Here is a 16,577-nt window from a genome sequence, read left to right as displayed (position 1 = left end):
CATTTGTGATCACACACAGGCACACACTCGCACGCACATTCTGGACAGGAGAGGACAATTTCATTCCAAAGGCAAGACGGGAGGGGAAAAAAGCCACTCAAGAATTTCAGTAATTCAATAATTTATTCCTCTAAAAAAGTGTAAAAGTATATAGCTCTCATCCACAAGGTATATATGAATGACATTTAAAATGGAGGCCTTTTATTATTGTTTCTTTTATCAAAGTCTTAGTGTACTGTACCAGCGCTGTACTGTAGTTTTTTTTTTTTTTTAATGAACTTCACATGTTTTTGTATTCTCTCAAATTGTTTGCTGTATATAAAAGAAGCTCACTGCAAAATGCTGGAAGGAAAAAGGAAACAAAAGTAATTCAGAACTTCCCAGAAATGTACAGCTTTTACATTTTAAAAAGGTTCTGAAATATACATACAAGCATGCTGCACAATCCCACACCTCCCGCCCACCGCCCCTTTTAGTTCAAACCATGGTGAGAGTTCTGATTTCTGCAGAATTTCCAAAATTGAAAATAAAAAAAAATAAAATAACTTCTCACTCTGTAGCAAATCCAGGGCTTGTACATTTCAGATTAATTCAGTAAAAAACTCACAAGTAAAATAATGCATATTTAAGGGAAATATTATACAGACTTTTTTTCACACAGAAGTACATAATAAGATTTTTTAAAATCTATTGCCATTCATTTATTTTTGCACAAAAACGTATAAATATGTCACCAGCTTTTCTTAACTTAAAAAACTTAAATAAGACACCAGATGAAAACTACCCTTTGCTGCCTCTTTTTTTTTTTTAATTTTTGTAGGGTTTTCTGTTTTTTTGTGTTTTTTTTTTTCCTGCTTAGAATTGCATTTCTAGAGAAGAAAAGCCCCTGCATTAAAAACAGCCCATTAAAAAAAAATTCAAAGTTATGATGAATTTTGGGAAAAAAAGCAACCCCAAAGTGGTAAAAGATTACAAATATCTACTTTACAGTTTGTCTTCTCCCATGATAATTTTATACAAGTTTACAATCTTCACCATCTTATGCTCTTCAAAAGGCCTTGAAATTTTCCTTTCTGATTAAGAAAAAATAGCACTGCAATATTTTTAAAGTCAATTTTACACTGTACACATTAGATACAAATGGTTTTGATATATCGGATTTTTTTAATCTATACATTGCGAAAGTCGCCCCTCCCCCCCTCGCTTGGTGGTGCAGAGAGAACACAATTATCATTTACAAGTTGTTTCTCTGCGTTCACCTTCCCACCGCACAACCTTTTCAATATAATGTTTTAAACGTTAGATTATTTCAAGAAAAATACTTTTACAAAATCATATCAATTATTACACTTTCCTCTTTTGTTAATAAGCAGGACATAGAAGTCTCTTGGAAGAACGTTTACAATCTGCATGACTCCACAGTGGGCAACAGCTGAGTGCCGGGTGGGCCTGGGGAGGGATCCAGCGCCCGGCTGCCCGCTGCCCACGGCCGGGCAGAGACAGCGTGGCAAACCCAACCCTCCGGGCCTGGCATGAGGAATCACACAATACTTCAATTAGCCAGTAATGCTTTAAAAAGGCATTTTTATAAAAGTCCCACCATGAAGGCTCAACTTCAAGTACTAATTGTAACGGTTAAGTTGTAATATTTCTTTGAAATAATATTCCTATGGTCCAGAAAAAGTTCACCATATTTGTAACTGATTTTATTAGCAAACACCTTGGATTGTGGTATGCACAAGTCCCTGTGATCTAATGGGAGGAGAGACCTGGCTTTCGGTAAGAATTCTCTAGAAAAGACATTTCCATGTGACTGTATGTATATAAAGCTGATTGAAGTAATTGCCTCCTCGGCTCTGGGCTGAGCTTGATCACCCTGGGTATAAAAGTGTCACCCTTACAAAAGGCTGGCCATGTGGCACGGCACTGCTTTGAAAACCCAGTTTGTCCTTAACAAAACTTGCACTGGGTGGCTGCGGCATTGTCACTTTCCACATGATCGCCGATTTGCTGCCACTCCTTTTCTGGCTTCTAGGACAGAGGTATGTAGTCAGAGAACCCTACCATGGATCTTAGATGGGTTTCAGCTACTGTACCTGGTCCTCAAGAATTAAAAAAAAATCCAATGAAAATCACAAAAAAGGACAAAACAAAATAAATAAACAAGACGAAGCTGTCCCCAGACCTTTCGTATGTACACGCACAGGTATGAGAGCAACCAAAGCACTGACGCCATCGGGATGGGGGCGTGATGGGGAGCGAACCCAGTGCTGAGTTGCGGACTGGAGGTGGCGCAGGGCTTTAAGAATCCCAGGTATGAAGTTCAGGTAACTCACAGGCCACACACCAACAGCTAGAGGACTTCGTCCAAAGGGCTGGACAGAGGCTGAGAACAGACTCTTGTGCAAAAGGACACTGCCTCCTCTTCTGTTTTCCTCTTCAAAGCCACCAACAGCCACCGCTGCCTGTGGGCTGCACACCACATGCTCGCTAAAAGCCACTGCTTATGGAAATTTCCAGGTCCATGTGAGACGTATCCAGGAGTCACTGTGGCAATGAACACTGCAGAACGGACCGGGCCTGCGGACCAGGCCTGCTGAGGCGCGTCACAGCGCAGGACTGTGGACAGTGGTCAGGAGAAAAGGGTGCGGCCCTTGCACAGTGCCGCAGGTTCCTCAGAGTGAGGCGAGGAGAGAAGGGACTGAGCCAGAGAGAACAAGTGCTTTCCATTAAAGTATATTCATGATGGCGTTGTACAACTGAGTGAGCACCACGAAGTGGACGGGAAGGCAGGAAGTACGGTCCTGGGTGGCCGGATTGCACGTGAGCCAGGACAGCGCATTGTACTGCTCCAACACAAACCTGCCAGAGAGCACACAGATGAGCGTGTGTGCGCACAGGGGCACCATGCACATGGTGGCAGGCAGAGGCCCAGCTCTGCCTCCATCCTTGAGGAATGCTCTGATCTCTATGGTAGCTACTGAACTGTAAGATGAGGTGAGTGACTGGTGTGTAATGATTGGATGTCTAAGGCAAACATCATGTCTGAGAAGTATTTCACAAATATGCTGAAAGATGTGGTGAGCAAATAGCACATTTTAACACAGCGTCACCAAAGACAAACTTCATGACTTTATTTCTGCTATTTTATTGTGGCTACAAGAAACTTTTTCTCTGCACGTCAGAGTCTTGCCTTGTAGCACAGGCTGGCTTCAAACTTGAGATCCTCTTATCTCAGCCTCCTGACTGCTGAGATTACAGACCTTTGCCACTATGCCCAGCTCAAAAAATTTTAGTTAGACATGAGGCTCAGCATAGTACCCTTTTGTTAAGACAGGTCCCAGAAGCCAAATTTAAGTTGCTTGGGGTTTTGTTTCATTGAAAAGAGAATTTTCTCAAGAATAGAAAGACTTCTTTATGGCCGGCTCAAGACAGTGCAGGAGAATGAATTCCCAAGTGCAGAATTCATGTTCCAATGGGATTAATTATGTCATCTCTGACGAGTGTTGATGGAAGCCAAGCACCGCAATTTCCAGTCACCTCACTGCCTCGCCCACCCCGTCCTAACCACCGCAGCACCGGAAACACCACTCTGAACAGGCAGGCGGGCAGGCACCTGCAGGACCGAGCAGTGTGGCCCACCCCACACCGGCCGGGGGACGGAGGTCCTGCGCTTGACCAGACACCCCAGCTCTGCCCCAGCAGCTGCCTCTCCTCCACTGTACCACCTTATTCAAGACACCGTAAAACCCCTGCACAGGGGTAGTTCCAGTGGACTGCTGTGGATCTACCTTAAAACATCAGAGGTCGTCTTGGAGTCCAGAGGGTGAGGGACCCGCTGTGAGTTCCTGACAGGGAGAAGTTCGTCCGTCTGTGCTACAGAGATGTGGTGATGGAGTGATGCCTGGGGAAAGAACAAAGACCGTTAGCCTCCAATGCTGAGAAACAACCACCTGGCAGAGAGGTAGAGGACAGGGCCCATGCAGCGGGGAGCAAGCCCAGGAGAGCGCAGCCCCATAGCCAGCCCTGACTTGTAGCCCTAATGATCGAATATACAGAAAAAATAGTTCCATGTACCCACTCTCCAAGCCCAACTATCACCACTATTTGTTGAGTAGTTAGTTTATCCTTTGTGGATTATTTTTAAACAAAAACCATTATCATGAATAATATTACAAATGTAAAGACTTGTAAATAAAGACCTTTAAAAGCTGTGACAGATATCATGCACAATAAAAAATTCATAATGATTCCGTAATATCATTGGCAAGTAATCTATTAATAATTTTTCCTGATAATTTCCAAGTCCCTCTGAAGTCACGAGGTAGCCTGGCCATGTGCTGCACGAGGACGGAGTCTGCAGACGCAGTCCAGACACGGCGCGTCCTACTGGTGCTTCTTGCCGTGCAGGCCCATGTGCGTAATTCACATCTATGCATCACAGACACACACAGAACAGTTCTGGTGCTGGGTAGCTAGTGCCCCACTGTATGGGTGCACACAGACCAATCAGCCGCTTGTTGATGGACGTTTATGGGTCATTCTAGTCAAACTTCACAGAGGTCATTTTGGGGGGAAGTGGTTATTTGAGTTGGGGGTTCTTGCTGTACTACCAAGGCTGGTCTTGAACCTGAACTCTTGAAAGATTCTGGTAACCTCTGTGCCTCAGTCTCCTAAACACTGGGGTTAGACATGCATACATCATTTCTTAGGAAAGGGCCTGCAGATCCAGGGACACATGCAGGCTGCTCACACTCAGCACTGCCCCCCACACACATACCAGGCCCCTCCCCTGCTCTGCCACCAGAACATCAGGTCCAACCTTTCTCTGCCAAACTGTACATGACACACACTTAGATGGAATACACTGTAAGCTACCTCACACAATCTGTAGGACAGAAATCCATGTTTTTAACCCTTAAAATCTGAATTTAAAGGTTCCAAGAAATAAACCCAAGTGTGAATGTGAGATCTGTGTGTGAGTGTAAACTCAAGGCCTCATGCTTATTAGGCAAGTGCTCTACTACTTGAGTCCTATCTCCAGCCCATTTTAACTTTCAGATAAGGTCTAATCCTTTTTGTTCAGGCTGGCAAAGAGTTCCCTGTACCTCTCACTTAGCTAGGATTATAAGCCTGCACCACTTTAAACAGCTGTAATATGTGCAATTTTTTTTTTTTTTGGGTCGGTCGTGGGGCTTGAACTCTGGGCCTGGGTGCTGTCCCTCAGCTCTTCAGCTCAAGGCGAGCGCTCTACCACTTGAGCTACAGCGCCACTTCCGGTTTTCTGGTGGTTTATTGGAGATAGGCAGCTCACAGTCTATCCTGCCCGGGCTGGCTTTGAACCGTGATCCTCAGATCTCAGCCTCCTGAGTAGCTAGGATTACAGGCGTGAGCAACCAGCGCCCGGCAATATGTGCGATTTTTAACCACTCTCACCTTCTCTAAGGAAGTGTGTTGACAAACCAGGGCAGGGGGAAAAGGACACCTAGTTACCGATATGTTCCACTCAAGTCTCACAAATTTCAACTATGACACTACACCAACCTTTAGGAAGAGAGGGCACTGGTTCTGTGCCTGCGGACACGATGACCAAAACCACTGGGGCAACTTCTCAGCTTTGGCAGTTGATACAAAGTACCCAAGGGCCAAAGGCTGCTGCTTGAGCTCCTCTGGAGCCTCTCTAGAGAGCAGCCGCTCACCCTGGCTCTGAAAAACAAGAACCAAAGCATAGTCAGCACATAGTAGCAGATACCAACCCCTGCCTGGCACAAAAGCCCCAGGGGCCTGAGAAAGGTAAGCTGGAAAGGCCCTGTCTCTGCAGCACATGGGACAGTGGAGAGAACTACAGCTCCACAGTAGACATTCGCAAAAGACACCGGTGAGGGCAGAATCATCCCAGCTACATTACAATGTAAAGGCAGGTGGACAAACTGTGGCAACAGAGTAGTGTACCAACTGTCCATCATCCCTTGACTTTAAGCAGGAATGACCAAGAGGCTACTTGTCTGCACATAGCGCTGATCTTAAGAGCTGCTCAGAGCAAAGCTGGTAATGTGCACAATGCCCTTAAGAGAGCCTCTTATCTATCTTATAATCTGCAACTTAACACTTTCCTCAGTAATTTCTTTGTTTTTAAAAACTCTGCATTTGGAGGGAGAAAAATCACCCTCAATTGTACCTGTTATACCAATTCCAAGTAGGTTAATAAAAACTTGCTGTACCTCAAGAATACCGTTTCTCCTTAAAAAAAAAAAAAAAAAAAAAAAAAAATTCCAGTCCTGGGCCTTGAACTCAGGGCCTGGACACTGTCCCTGAGCTTTGGTGCTCAAGAATTGTACTTTACCACTTTGAGCCACAGTTCTACTTCTAGCATGGTGTGTGTGTGGGATGGGGGGGGGGGGGGCGGAGGGGAGGGGTTAACTGGAAATAAGAGTCTCACTGGCATTATTGCCTGGGCTGGTTTCAAATTGTGATCTTCAGTCTCCCGAGTAGCTAGAATTACAGGCATGACCCACCAGCACCCCACCTCTTTCACCTTTTCTAATGTCTTCATTGGATATTAAAGAATAATTAAGGAAAAGCTCAAAAAGCTTTTTGGCCACTTGGTTTCAGGCACGCAGGATGAAAGGCCAGCCGACCAGTGCTGTTTAACTGTGAGAGTCAGTCAAAAGCTTGAGGGGCTGAGGCTCCCACAAAGGGAGGAAATGCAGCATGCCTATTTCTCATAAAACTACTAATACAGGGCTGGGGAGGTGGCTCAGTGGTAGAACGCTTGCCTTGCATGCCTGAGGCCCTGGGTTCGATTCCTCAGCACCACATAAGCAAAAAGAAAAAAGCCATAAGTGACGCTGTGGCTCAAGTGGTAGAGTGCTAGCCTTGAGCTGAAGAGCTGAGGGACAGCGCCCAGGCCCAGAGTTCAGGCCCCACGACCGGACCCAAAAAAAAAAACCAACTACTAATACAATGCAATATGCCAGTCTCTTGTAAAACGAATAGTATACTTCAATGAGCAATAATCTTGTGTTAAGAGAAACAATGAGTTATAGCAACAGGGACTGTTATTTCCACTTCGCAGAGAGTAATGAGGGCTGTCTGGGGTCCTAAGGGCAGCACACAGACCAGCACAAGGCAGCTGTAGGCACAGACGCAGGGACAGTCTTAGCAGCTATGCCATTCTCCTCCACAGAAGTCCTGGCAGAAGTCCTACTGTAAAATGATCCACTGTACAACTTGTGCTTTCGGTTCCAGTGAATAATCGATTGTCCTTACCTGGCTACAACTATAAAAGAAATGCTTCTAAAATCTCCTCCTCACAGAAGACAGCAGTGGGAGCAGGCAGAAGGATGGGGTGGAGTAAGTTCCTCAGCCATACTTTTACTCACTCTGTGACTAAGTTAACCTTTAAATGTGCTTTCTTTAGATTGTCCTGTAGTGAACTCAGTGCTGGTAATACAAGTCCCACAGGACAGTAATCTATGGTCATGTCTATGTTTGTGTCTAAAGAAACGTAGCTACTTATATGCAACCAGTCTAAGACACTACACATATATGTACTTTTCTATGACTTGACCCCATAATCTCAAAGCACTGTTAATAAAATGCACAATATAGTGAGGAGGTGTGAATCACCTTGCTGTGAGACCAGGCTAACATGTACTGTGGCAGAACTGTTCGACAGTTAAATCTCCACTAATCCCCTGCCAAGATCCCTGGTATACTTGCTGATTAAACTAGCTGTGAGTGCTGGATTTTCCCTTAATACTCTGGCATGAAACTGGACATTTTTATAAAATCCACCTCCTGATGACTCTTGACACTCCTGCAGTTTGGCTCCAGATGAGACTGGGATTGTGTAAGCAAAGGTTCCCAATGCTGGGAGGACTCAGTCAGGCTCCCTGCCAAATAAGCCATATGTCCACAACTACGTTCTGTACATGAAGGATACATAGGGCTACTGGACTACATGCTAAAAACCAGTAAAGGAAAACAAAATAACTTGGAAGTATCAAGCAACCAGAAAATGGTTTTACAAAAAAAAAAAAATCTCATAAAACTTTTTTTTCTTTTTTCTTTTTTTTTGGGGGGCGGGGGGTGGTCCAGTCGTGGGGCCTGAACTCTGGGCCTGGGCGCTGTCCCTCAGCTCTTCAGCTCGAGGCTAGCGCTCTACCACTTGAGCCACAGCGCCACTTCTGGCTTTTTTCTTGTTTTTTTTTTTTTTTTTTTTTTGCTTATATGGTGCTGAGGAATTGAACCCAGGGCCTCAGGCATGTAAGGCAAGCGCTCTACCACTGAGCCACCTTCCCAGCCCCTCACAAAACTCTTTTTTTTTTTTTGGGTCCGTCGTGGGGCCTGAACTCTGGGCCTGGGCGCTGTCCCTCAGCTCTTCAGCTCAAGGCTAGCGCTCTACCACTTTGAGCCACAGCACCACTTCCGGCTTTTTTCTTTTTTGCTTATGTGGTGCTGAGGAATCGAACCCAGGGCCTCAGGCATGCAAGGCAAGCACTCTACCACTGAGCTACCTTCTCAGCCCCTCACAAAACTCTTGATTTAGATCTCCAGAGCAATAAAGGAAGAGAATAAAAATCTGTCTAAGCCTGTGCTACTAGCTACTCAGGAGGCCGGGATCACAGTCTGAAGCCAGCCCAGGCAGAAAAGTCTCTGAGAATCTTTTCTTTTCTTTTTTTGTCAGTTGTGGGGCCTGAATGCTGTCCCTGAGCTCTTCAGCTCAAAGCTAGCACTCTACCACTTGAGCCACAGTGCCACTTCTGGCTTTTTCTGCTTATGTGGTATTGAGGAATCGAATCCAGGGCAAGCACTCTGCCTCTGAGCCACCTTCCCAGCCCCGTTTCTGAGAATCTTATCTCCAATTAAACAGCAAAAGCCAAGCTCATGTGGTAGAGTGCTAACCATGAGTGAAAAAAATTCAGAGTTTCCAGATCCTGAGTTCAAATCCCATGTACACACACACACACACACACACACACACACACACACACACACACACACACAATCTCATGCCTATAGTAAAACTATTCACGACAGATAAATGAACAAATAACACATTTCTTTTGAAAGGCTGCCTTTTATAAAGCACAGTGAAGTAGAACACTATGTCCCCACAGCAGCTCTGTAAGCCCTGGACACAAGGAAGATGGCACACTCAGGAAAGGATTATTCTCCCAAGGGCTGTACTGTCCTTACCCGACTGTGCTGGAAGTGAGAGCCCACACCAATTCCAGAGGGAGAGCCCGGGGAGGGTGCCGGGGAGGAGTTGGGGGAGGAGTGGAGATTCCCAGTTATTAATATGCCAATATCATTGTCCATATCGTCTGGGAATGGAAGGTCCACAAACATATCATCTAGAAGGGAGGAGAAAAATATCAGAATTAAAAAGAGAAATCGACAGGTCTACCCTCACCAACACCATGCTCTGCTACAGACATGGCCTGACTACTTAAAAAATGTCAAACAGCTAAAGAACAACTGGACTATTACACACATTTCAAGCTGGCAGCATCTGAGAACAAAGTAGACTCATTCTCACAATGTGAACCTGCCCCAACAGTAAAGGAAGCCCATGCGAGAGCAGGTCAAACACAATGCACACCTTCAAAACTTCTCCCCCAGACATCCACCATAGGGCACATTCACCGCATAAGAATTTGGAAAGAAAAGTGACAAAACTGAAATACCCACAACTCACTCACCATCAACATTTTTAATATGCTTTCTTTTTGTATCCTATATTTCTGTATTATATATAAAATTTGGTATTATTTTTTCCTCCCTGTTTAACATTAGTAAATGCCAGTACCTACTGAAAATTCTTCAAAAACAATGCAAATAGGTGAATAAAATGGAAATTTTACTGTTTGATTCCTTTGGAATCAAATAAAAATTATTTGATTATAGCACACTAGAATCCCAAGTATTCATTCACACATTCAAATCCGATCAATAAGCCAGGCACTGGTGGCTCACGCCTGTAATGCTAGCTACTCAGCAGGCTGAGATCTGAGGATCACAGTTCAAAGCCAGCCTGGGCAGGAAAGGCTGTGAAACTCCTATCTCCAATAAGCCACCAGAAAACCAGAAGTGGTGCTGTGCTCAAGTGGTAGAGCACTAGCCTTGATGAAGAGCTGAGGGACAGTGCTCAGGCCTAGAGTTCAAGCCCCATGCCTGACAAAAAACAAAAAAGAAAAGAGAAAAAAAATTCTCCATATGATCTCTGCTGTGTACCAGTGGGCTCATGCCTGTCATCCTAGCTACTCAGGAGGCTGAGATCTGAGGATTGCAGTTCAAAGCCAGCCTGGGCAGGAAAGTCTGTGAGATTCATCTCTTGTAAACTACCAGGAAAAAACTGGAATTGGTGCTATGGTTCAAGTGGTAGAGTGCTAGCCTTGAGCTGAAGAGCTGAGGGACAGCGCCCAGGCCCAAAGTTCAAGTCCCACAATGGACCAAAAAAAAAGAAAAAAGAAAAATCAGATCAACAAATTTACTCAAAGTAACGCTCCGGCAAGACTCTATCAAGCAATCAATCATTACTTTTGCCTTTAATGAAAATAGAGGAATGTTAATCCTTGGGGCTTGGTAACTGTAATGGGAAATCTTGATTGCCAACCTGACTGAGAAGCTTCTAGGAGATCAGCAAAGCACACTGGGTGGAAGGGCATTTCCAGAAGGATTGGGGCAGGGGCGGGATAAGTACCCACTCGGAATGTGGAAAATAGCATCAAGAAGCTCAGAACCCAAATGGAGAGGGAGGGACAGGGCAAAGGAGACAGGGCAGAGAGAGAAGCCCACCACAGCCCAAGGTCTCTCTTTCTTCTTCCTAGCCACCATGATATGAACTTCTCTGCCTTGCCTACCACACTCCACCATGACAGACTGAAACCTCTAAAACATGAGCTAAAGTAAATCTTTCCTCCCTTAAGTTGTTCTTCTTAAGTACTTTGTTGTAGTGAGGAAAAAGAAGTAACAGAGTTATAGTGGAGACTACTTGAAGCTTTCAAACCCCCAAGATTCTCAGATCTCCACCCCTCCTCATGGTTCATGTGTCATTACAACCATGCCCCATGCTCTCTCTCTGTGTTCTGCTCAGGAAGTGTCCTCATGAAGGTCCTCTACTCACCGTTGTTGGGGCTGAACCCATCTTCATTGGGATAGTTGGCTGGAGCTACCTGGATGGTTGATGATGTGGGAAACACCAGTATGTGTGTACAAGAAGCATCTTGAGGGGTGTTCAGCTGAGAGGACTGCATGTTCAGTGCAGTGCTTCGGCCAAACACCGAGCCCATCGTGACAGCATCTTTAAGGACAAAACCTCCGTCAGCTTCTCTGACTCAACAGGGACCAGCTCAAGAACAAAGTTTCCAGACAGACTGAATGGGAGTGGTCTGCACCTAATGCACTTCAAACTGTCCCAACCGCTTAAATACATTCAGGGACCCTGACGCAAGCATACAGCATGAGAATCTAAACTCACACTGGAAATGTTAAGTCATACTTGAATTCCACTCACCAAGTATTTTTTAAAATTACTTAAGCATTTCTCCTCCTTACTCATGCCATTTTACTCGTATCGGGGCCATTTTTAAGACCTTCATCTTCAAACATTCAACAGGCCACCTGTGTGGTGTGCAGTCCAAAGAGCCCTAGACCAGAGAGTCTAGCTCACACCACAACTCCACTCACTTCTCACAGGGAGTGTGGATAGAAAACAAAGATGTACTGTTATCGGATGGTAAGAACATATTTTAAAAGTATAAAGTTTAGCTGTTCATCAAAAGCCAGACAGAATTTACAAACTTTCCACAGCTCTGTATGCTGGTTATGCACTACTAAGAGACTCCTATGTGCCAGGCCTGCTGCTGAATGGCTCTCTCTCCTTTGCTCCAGCCCTTATCCTCATTAGAGAGGCTAGACATATCCTTTAGGGCTGCTTGTAAAGCTGGACAATATCTATCTCCAAAACGAAGTTCAAATATGAAAGGGAGTTAGAGGGAGGAAAGGGGGTGGGAGGGAGGGAGGGAAGAAGGGAGGGAAGAAAGGAGGAAAGGAGGAAAGGAGGAAAGGAGGGAGGGAGGGAGGAAGGAAGGAAGGAAGGAAGGAAAGAAGGAAGGAAGGAAGGAAGGAAGGAAGGAAGGAAGGAAGGAAGGAAGGAAGGAAGGAAGGAAGGAAGGAAGGAAGGAAGGAAGGAAGGAAGGAAGGAAGGAAGGAAATCGCAAATCATTCCCACTGAAGAAATCAAATGATTCCCACTTTATAGATCAAAATTCAATCTTCTCTTACAAAGAGACAATAACGACGCACTCCACCCATGTCTCTAGTAGTGAAGCTGATGAGAGGTTTACCTGGCATCACTACAAAGGACCCCTGGGGCTCCATGGCCACCAGGCAGGCACTGAGGATAGAAGGAGAGTCTGCAGCAGAGATCCCACACATTCGGCACACGTCCTTGAGCTGTTTGCTGATTGTCTGTAGTGAACATTCTCCAAGGAGGATACTCCAATCTGAAGTCAGATAGCACAGATACAATCTTTAGAACTCATACTGATGTGATTGGACCCTAAAGGGAAATGGCTTCCCATATTCTCTCCTCACTATAAAGAAAGTGATCCTTGAGTTCTACACCCCTTATTAACACAGAAGCAGAGCTTTACTATCCTGTGCAGATTGTCTTTCAGAGGCCGGCACCGACATTGGTAGACGTAGGCACTGAAATTGCCAATAAGCCATTGTCACTCCTGGCCTTTCTCCTTCTTGGCCTTTTTCTCTCTCTCTCCCTTTGCTGTGCCCAACACTTTTCTTTGGATGAAAGCACATTTAGAAGAACTTCCATTCTGTTTATTGCTGGAGGGGATTTACTTCCACAAGAGGCAAGCAGTAGCAGAAATGTAGGAACCGGTTCTTCCAGTGTCCAAAGAACAAGAGGTAAGCGTGTGTCCTCTGAAGAATGCCATACCCAGGTTCACACTGAGAGCTGGCCATATTTGCCTTTCTAACACTCATTCGCTGTCTCCAAACAGAAACACTAGATTAAATCTGAGCATTGAGGAAGGACAGTACTTTGGGAAGAGAAGAGCTCTTGTTAACTCTTTTAACCTGTCTGACCCCAAGGTATGCACTGTCTTATGCAGCAAGCTGCTGTCCTGTCACAGTGCACTGATCAAATGCCACTCTACTGGCACATGGTTTGTCAAACAAGCTGTTTCTTTCCCTTAGGAGCAAGGGAAACATTTTCAGATTCCAAATGAACCTCAAACTAAAGTGAGTTAAATAAAGAGTGGCCAGAAACATGATGGATATATATTTTTAAATTGAAAAAAAAAAAAAAGACAGATATGAGTGACCTATCTCAAAACCAACCGAGGGAGCCGTCTCAACACCAGTACCCGGACAAAGAGCTGAAATTCAGAAGCTGCTTCCCAAGACTAACGGCTCCTATCTGCCCTGCACTGCAGACCTGCAAGGTCTCCCATCTCCACACTCACTCCCCTCTTCTGTAGGAGAGATAAGGAGGGATGGGGCCCTTCCTGTTGGCATACTTGGTGCTAGACACTAGACTACATCCCTCCTCCTTTTCTTTCTTATTACACTCTGACCATCCCCTCTCCCTCCCATGGGTTAGAAATAGCTCAAAAACCTTTAAAAAAGAAGACTGGCTAAAAAGTAGACTAGGGAGAAAGACAGGAAATCTCACAGAATGAAGTGATGAATCTCCTAATGTGTTAACCTCTAGGCTGCTGATACAAAATGTTAAGTGTGACATTCCTGAAAAAACCCTCTGTGTAGAGCAGAAGCTTTTCTTCAAACCTGTGATATAATACTTATAGAAACATGGCATGGAGACCTCACCTGCACTGCCAAAAGGGAGGTACTCGGCATGCAAGCAGGGCCTACAGCATGATAGGCTCTGTCTGAATCAGGGGTTTTGTTTCAGGGTCTCCACAAACTTCTGATGTCAATTTCCAGTAAAGATATAATCCCATACCCTAACACAAACCAAATCCTGCCCACTAAGTGTTTGTATAAAGTTTTATTAGCAAAGCTGTTCTCATAGTTGCCTTGACATTGCCAAACAGAGTCAAGTAGCTGCAGTGGTGACCATCTGGCCTGCAAAGGGAGAACTATTTATTCTCTGGTCCGTGACAAACTTTGCTGACGTTAATGTCTATGCATGCAGGAAGTCCGAAAAGTAATTGGTGACATAAGCTTTATTTTAAACAGACCTTAGAAAGGTCCTACGTGTGTGTGTGTGTGTGTGTGTGTGTGTGTGTATGTGAGAGTGTGTGTGTGTGTGTGTGTGTGTGTGTGTGTGTGTGTGTGTGTGTGTGTGTGTGTGTGTGTGTGTGTGTAATTAATAAGGCTCTAATTGTGTTCCTATTACTCATGTGGAAACTGTGAAGTAGCTACATGAGGCCAGTAGCTGGGCTGGGCATTGTGCCAGGCACAGCAGCTGGTGGTGGTCAGTACTTTCCAAGCTTCTTGGCCGATCATTATGTTTGCGAGAAATTGAAGCAGTGGCAGATATACTTGGAGATACAATTTAAAACTCTGTTCTTTCATGCCTCCACACTGAAAAGTAACTGGCAATGTCTTACATGTAACCACTTGTCCTTATGAATAAGGAGTAAGATTGTTTGCTATTGTGGTACCAAATCAGAGAAATTCAAAACTCATCACCAATGATCGAACAAGTACAATTTCTATTATCTCTATCTCTATTACACACACACACACACACACACACACACACACACACACACACACACACACACACACACACAATGTATCTATTACTATACACATACAATATATGTATTAGTGTTTGAAATTTACTGAATATCACTTTTATATTAATAAAACACTTTTTTTGTTTTGCATTTAATATTTGTTTGGGAAATGGATTTTGTTGCTCAAGAAAAAACTATGGTTTATTCTGTATCTATAGAACACAATCAGAAAGTATCTGCCTCAATCTCATTACCAAGTTTAACACTTTTCCCTGCTTTGCTCAGCCAATGACATTACTCATCCTTTTTTTTCTCTGCTTCTTGCAAACACTGCTTCAAGATTTCTCACCTTTAAGCTCCCCGTGGCCGAGCCGACCAAGACGTCCGATGACAACTCTCCAGGGCAAAGATGTCATTTGGACAATCCCAATACACCACTCCCATAACTTTTGCAGTCCAATCTTCCGGGCAGACACTTTACTCTTCCGTGATCTAATGAAAAGAAGTAGGGAAGGAGTCCCTCCATGAATCACAGCCACTACTCACTCAGTGAGGCAAAAAACATTCAAAGAGCATGCACATGCATGAGTCTCCATTGCATTTAGATAGAAGAGTTACAGAGTCCCATGTGGAGGAAAGGGCAGCATCAGTTTACACACACCACAAGCATCAAGGGCCTCTCACCTGTTTGGTAAAGCAATATTTACAATGCAGGTCTCTAATAACTCCCCATGGAGGTCAGTGCAGGAAGCCAATAGCCAGCGCTGGTCATGAGACAGACAGTAGCCCACAAAGAGCACATTGTATTTCTGGCTTGCTTCTCCAAGGGTCTCTCCTTGCTCCGTCTGCTTCTCTTTGATTGGGGCCAATATAAAGGGAGGGGAGTAAAGCTGGATTGGGCTCGGCCGCTGAAATCAAAATAAAAAGCAAAATCCACACAAAGCATTCAACTTAGTGTTTATAATAGAACCTAAAACAACACTGAGGGGAACCAACAGGGTGAGATTAAAAAAGCAGGCTCCAACTCTGTCCATTCCCCGACCCCCACCCCATGTTTATATAAACACTAGTGACAAGCACAGACAACAGAAACATGGTTTAGGACTGGGAACACTGGCTCTCCTCTGTCGTCCCAGCTATTCTGAAGGCAGGGCCTGGGAGGAGGACCCAGCTTTAAAAAAAAAGGTAAGTGTTGGGCTGGGAATGTGGCTTAGTGGTAGAATGCTTGCCTAATATGCATAAAGCTCTGGGTTCAACTCCTCAGTACCACATAAACAGAAAAGGCCAGAAGTGGGGTTATAGCTCAAGTGGTTAGAGTGCTAGCACAAAAGAAGCTCAGGGACAGTGGCCGAGCCCTGAGTTCAAGCCCCAAAACTAGCCCCCCCCCACCCCTGCAAAAAAAAAGTTAGTGAAACCTTCATCTCAAACCAATATAATGTGCAAGGTAGCTAACACCTTTGATCCCAACAATGCAGAAGACCCCAAGTAGGAAGACGGTACTGATGCCAGAACTCAAGACGCCACCAGAAAAATAACTAAAATAAAAAAGGGGCTAAAGGGCATGGCTCAAGTGGTACAGCAACTAGTAAGTACAAGGCCCTGAGTTTCAAGCTCCAGTACATCTAAATAAAATAAATTAAAATAAATAAAACGTAACTGATACAACTAGGAAACTCAATGAACCCAATGTTTGCTTATTAAAACTTACTATTTTAGAAAAGGTAAACTGGTTTTGGCCAATTTCATTAGACATTAGAAAAGCAGAAACTGAAGCCATTATGGAATAACACTATAAATATCCATCAGAATACGTAAAATAACAATAGCAGAAAATCTAATCGG

General features: G+C 44.5%; 1 protein-coding gene across 3 annotated transcripts in view; it reads right to left on the bottom strand.

The window, feature by feature from the left end:
• Window positions 1-92: 92 nt before the first annotated feature.
• The window catches only part of LOC138837712 (mediator of RNA polymerase II transcription subunit 13-like), a 200,213-nt gene continuing 183,728 nt past the window's right edge, over window positions 93-16,577 (bottom strand). For 2 of the 3 annotated variants that reach the window (XM_070036665.1, XM_070036666.1), the window contains exons 24-31: window positions 15,420-15,643; window positions 15,085-15,227; window positions 12,354-12,512; window positions 11,132-11,308; window positions 9,202-9,359; window positions 5,545-5,706; window positions 3,792-3,904; window positions 95-2,862 (exon numbers count right to left, since the gene is read on the bottom strand). In XM_070036665.1, coding sequence (XP_069892766.1) covers window positions 2,730-2,862; window positions 3,792-3,904; window positions 5,545-5,706; window positions 9,202-9,359; window positions 11,132-11,308; window positions 12,354-12,512; window positions 15,085-15,227; window positions 15,420-15,643 — 1,269 coding nt within the window. In that variant the 3' untranslated portion in view covers window positions 95-2,729. Of the gene's footprint in view, window positions 2,863-3,791; window positions 3,905-5,544; window positions 5,707-9,201; window positions 9,360-11,131; window positions 11,309-12,353; window positions 12,513-15,084; window positions 15,228-15,419; window positions 15,644-16,577 lie in introns of all 3 variants that reach the window. The other variant, XR_011375419.1, reaches the window with a different exon arrangement.

This window comes from Dipodomys merriami, unplaced genomic scaffold (assembly GCF_024711535.1).
Source record: "Dipodomys merriami isolate MVZ:Mamm:240054 unplaced genomic scaffold, mDipMer1.0.p SCAF_274, whole genome shotgun sequence".
In the NCBI taxonomy this organism is placed as follows: Eukaryota; Metazoa; Chordata; class Mammalia; order Rodentia; family Heteromyidae; genus Dipodomys; species Dipodomys merriami.
This window is presented reverse-complemented; position numbering and strand designations above follow the sequence as displayed.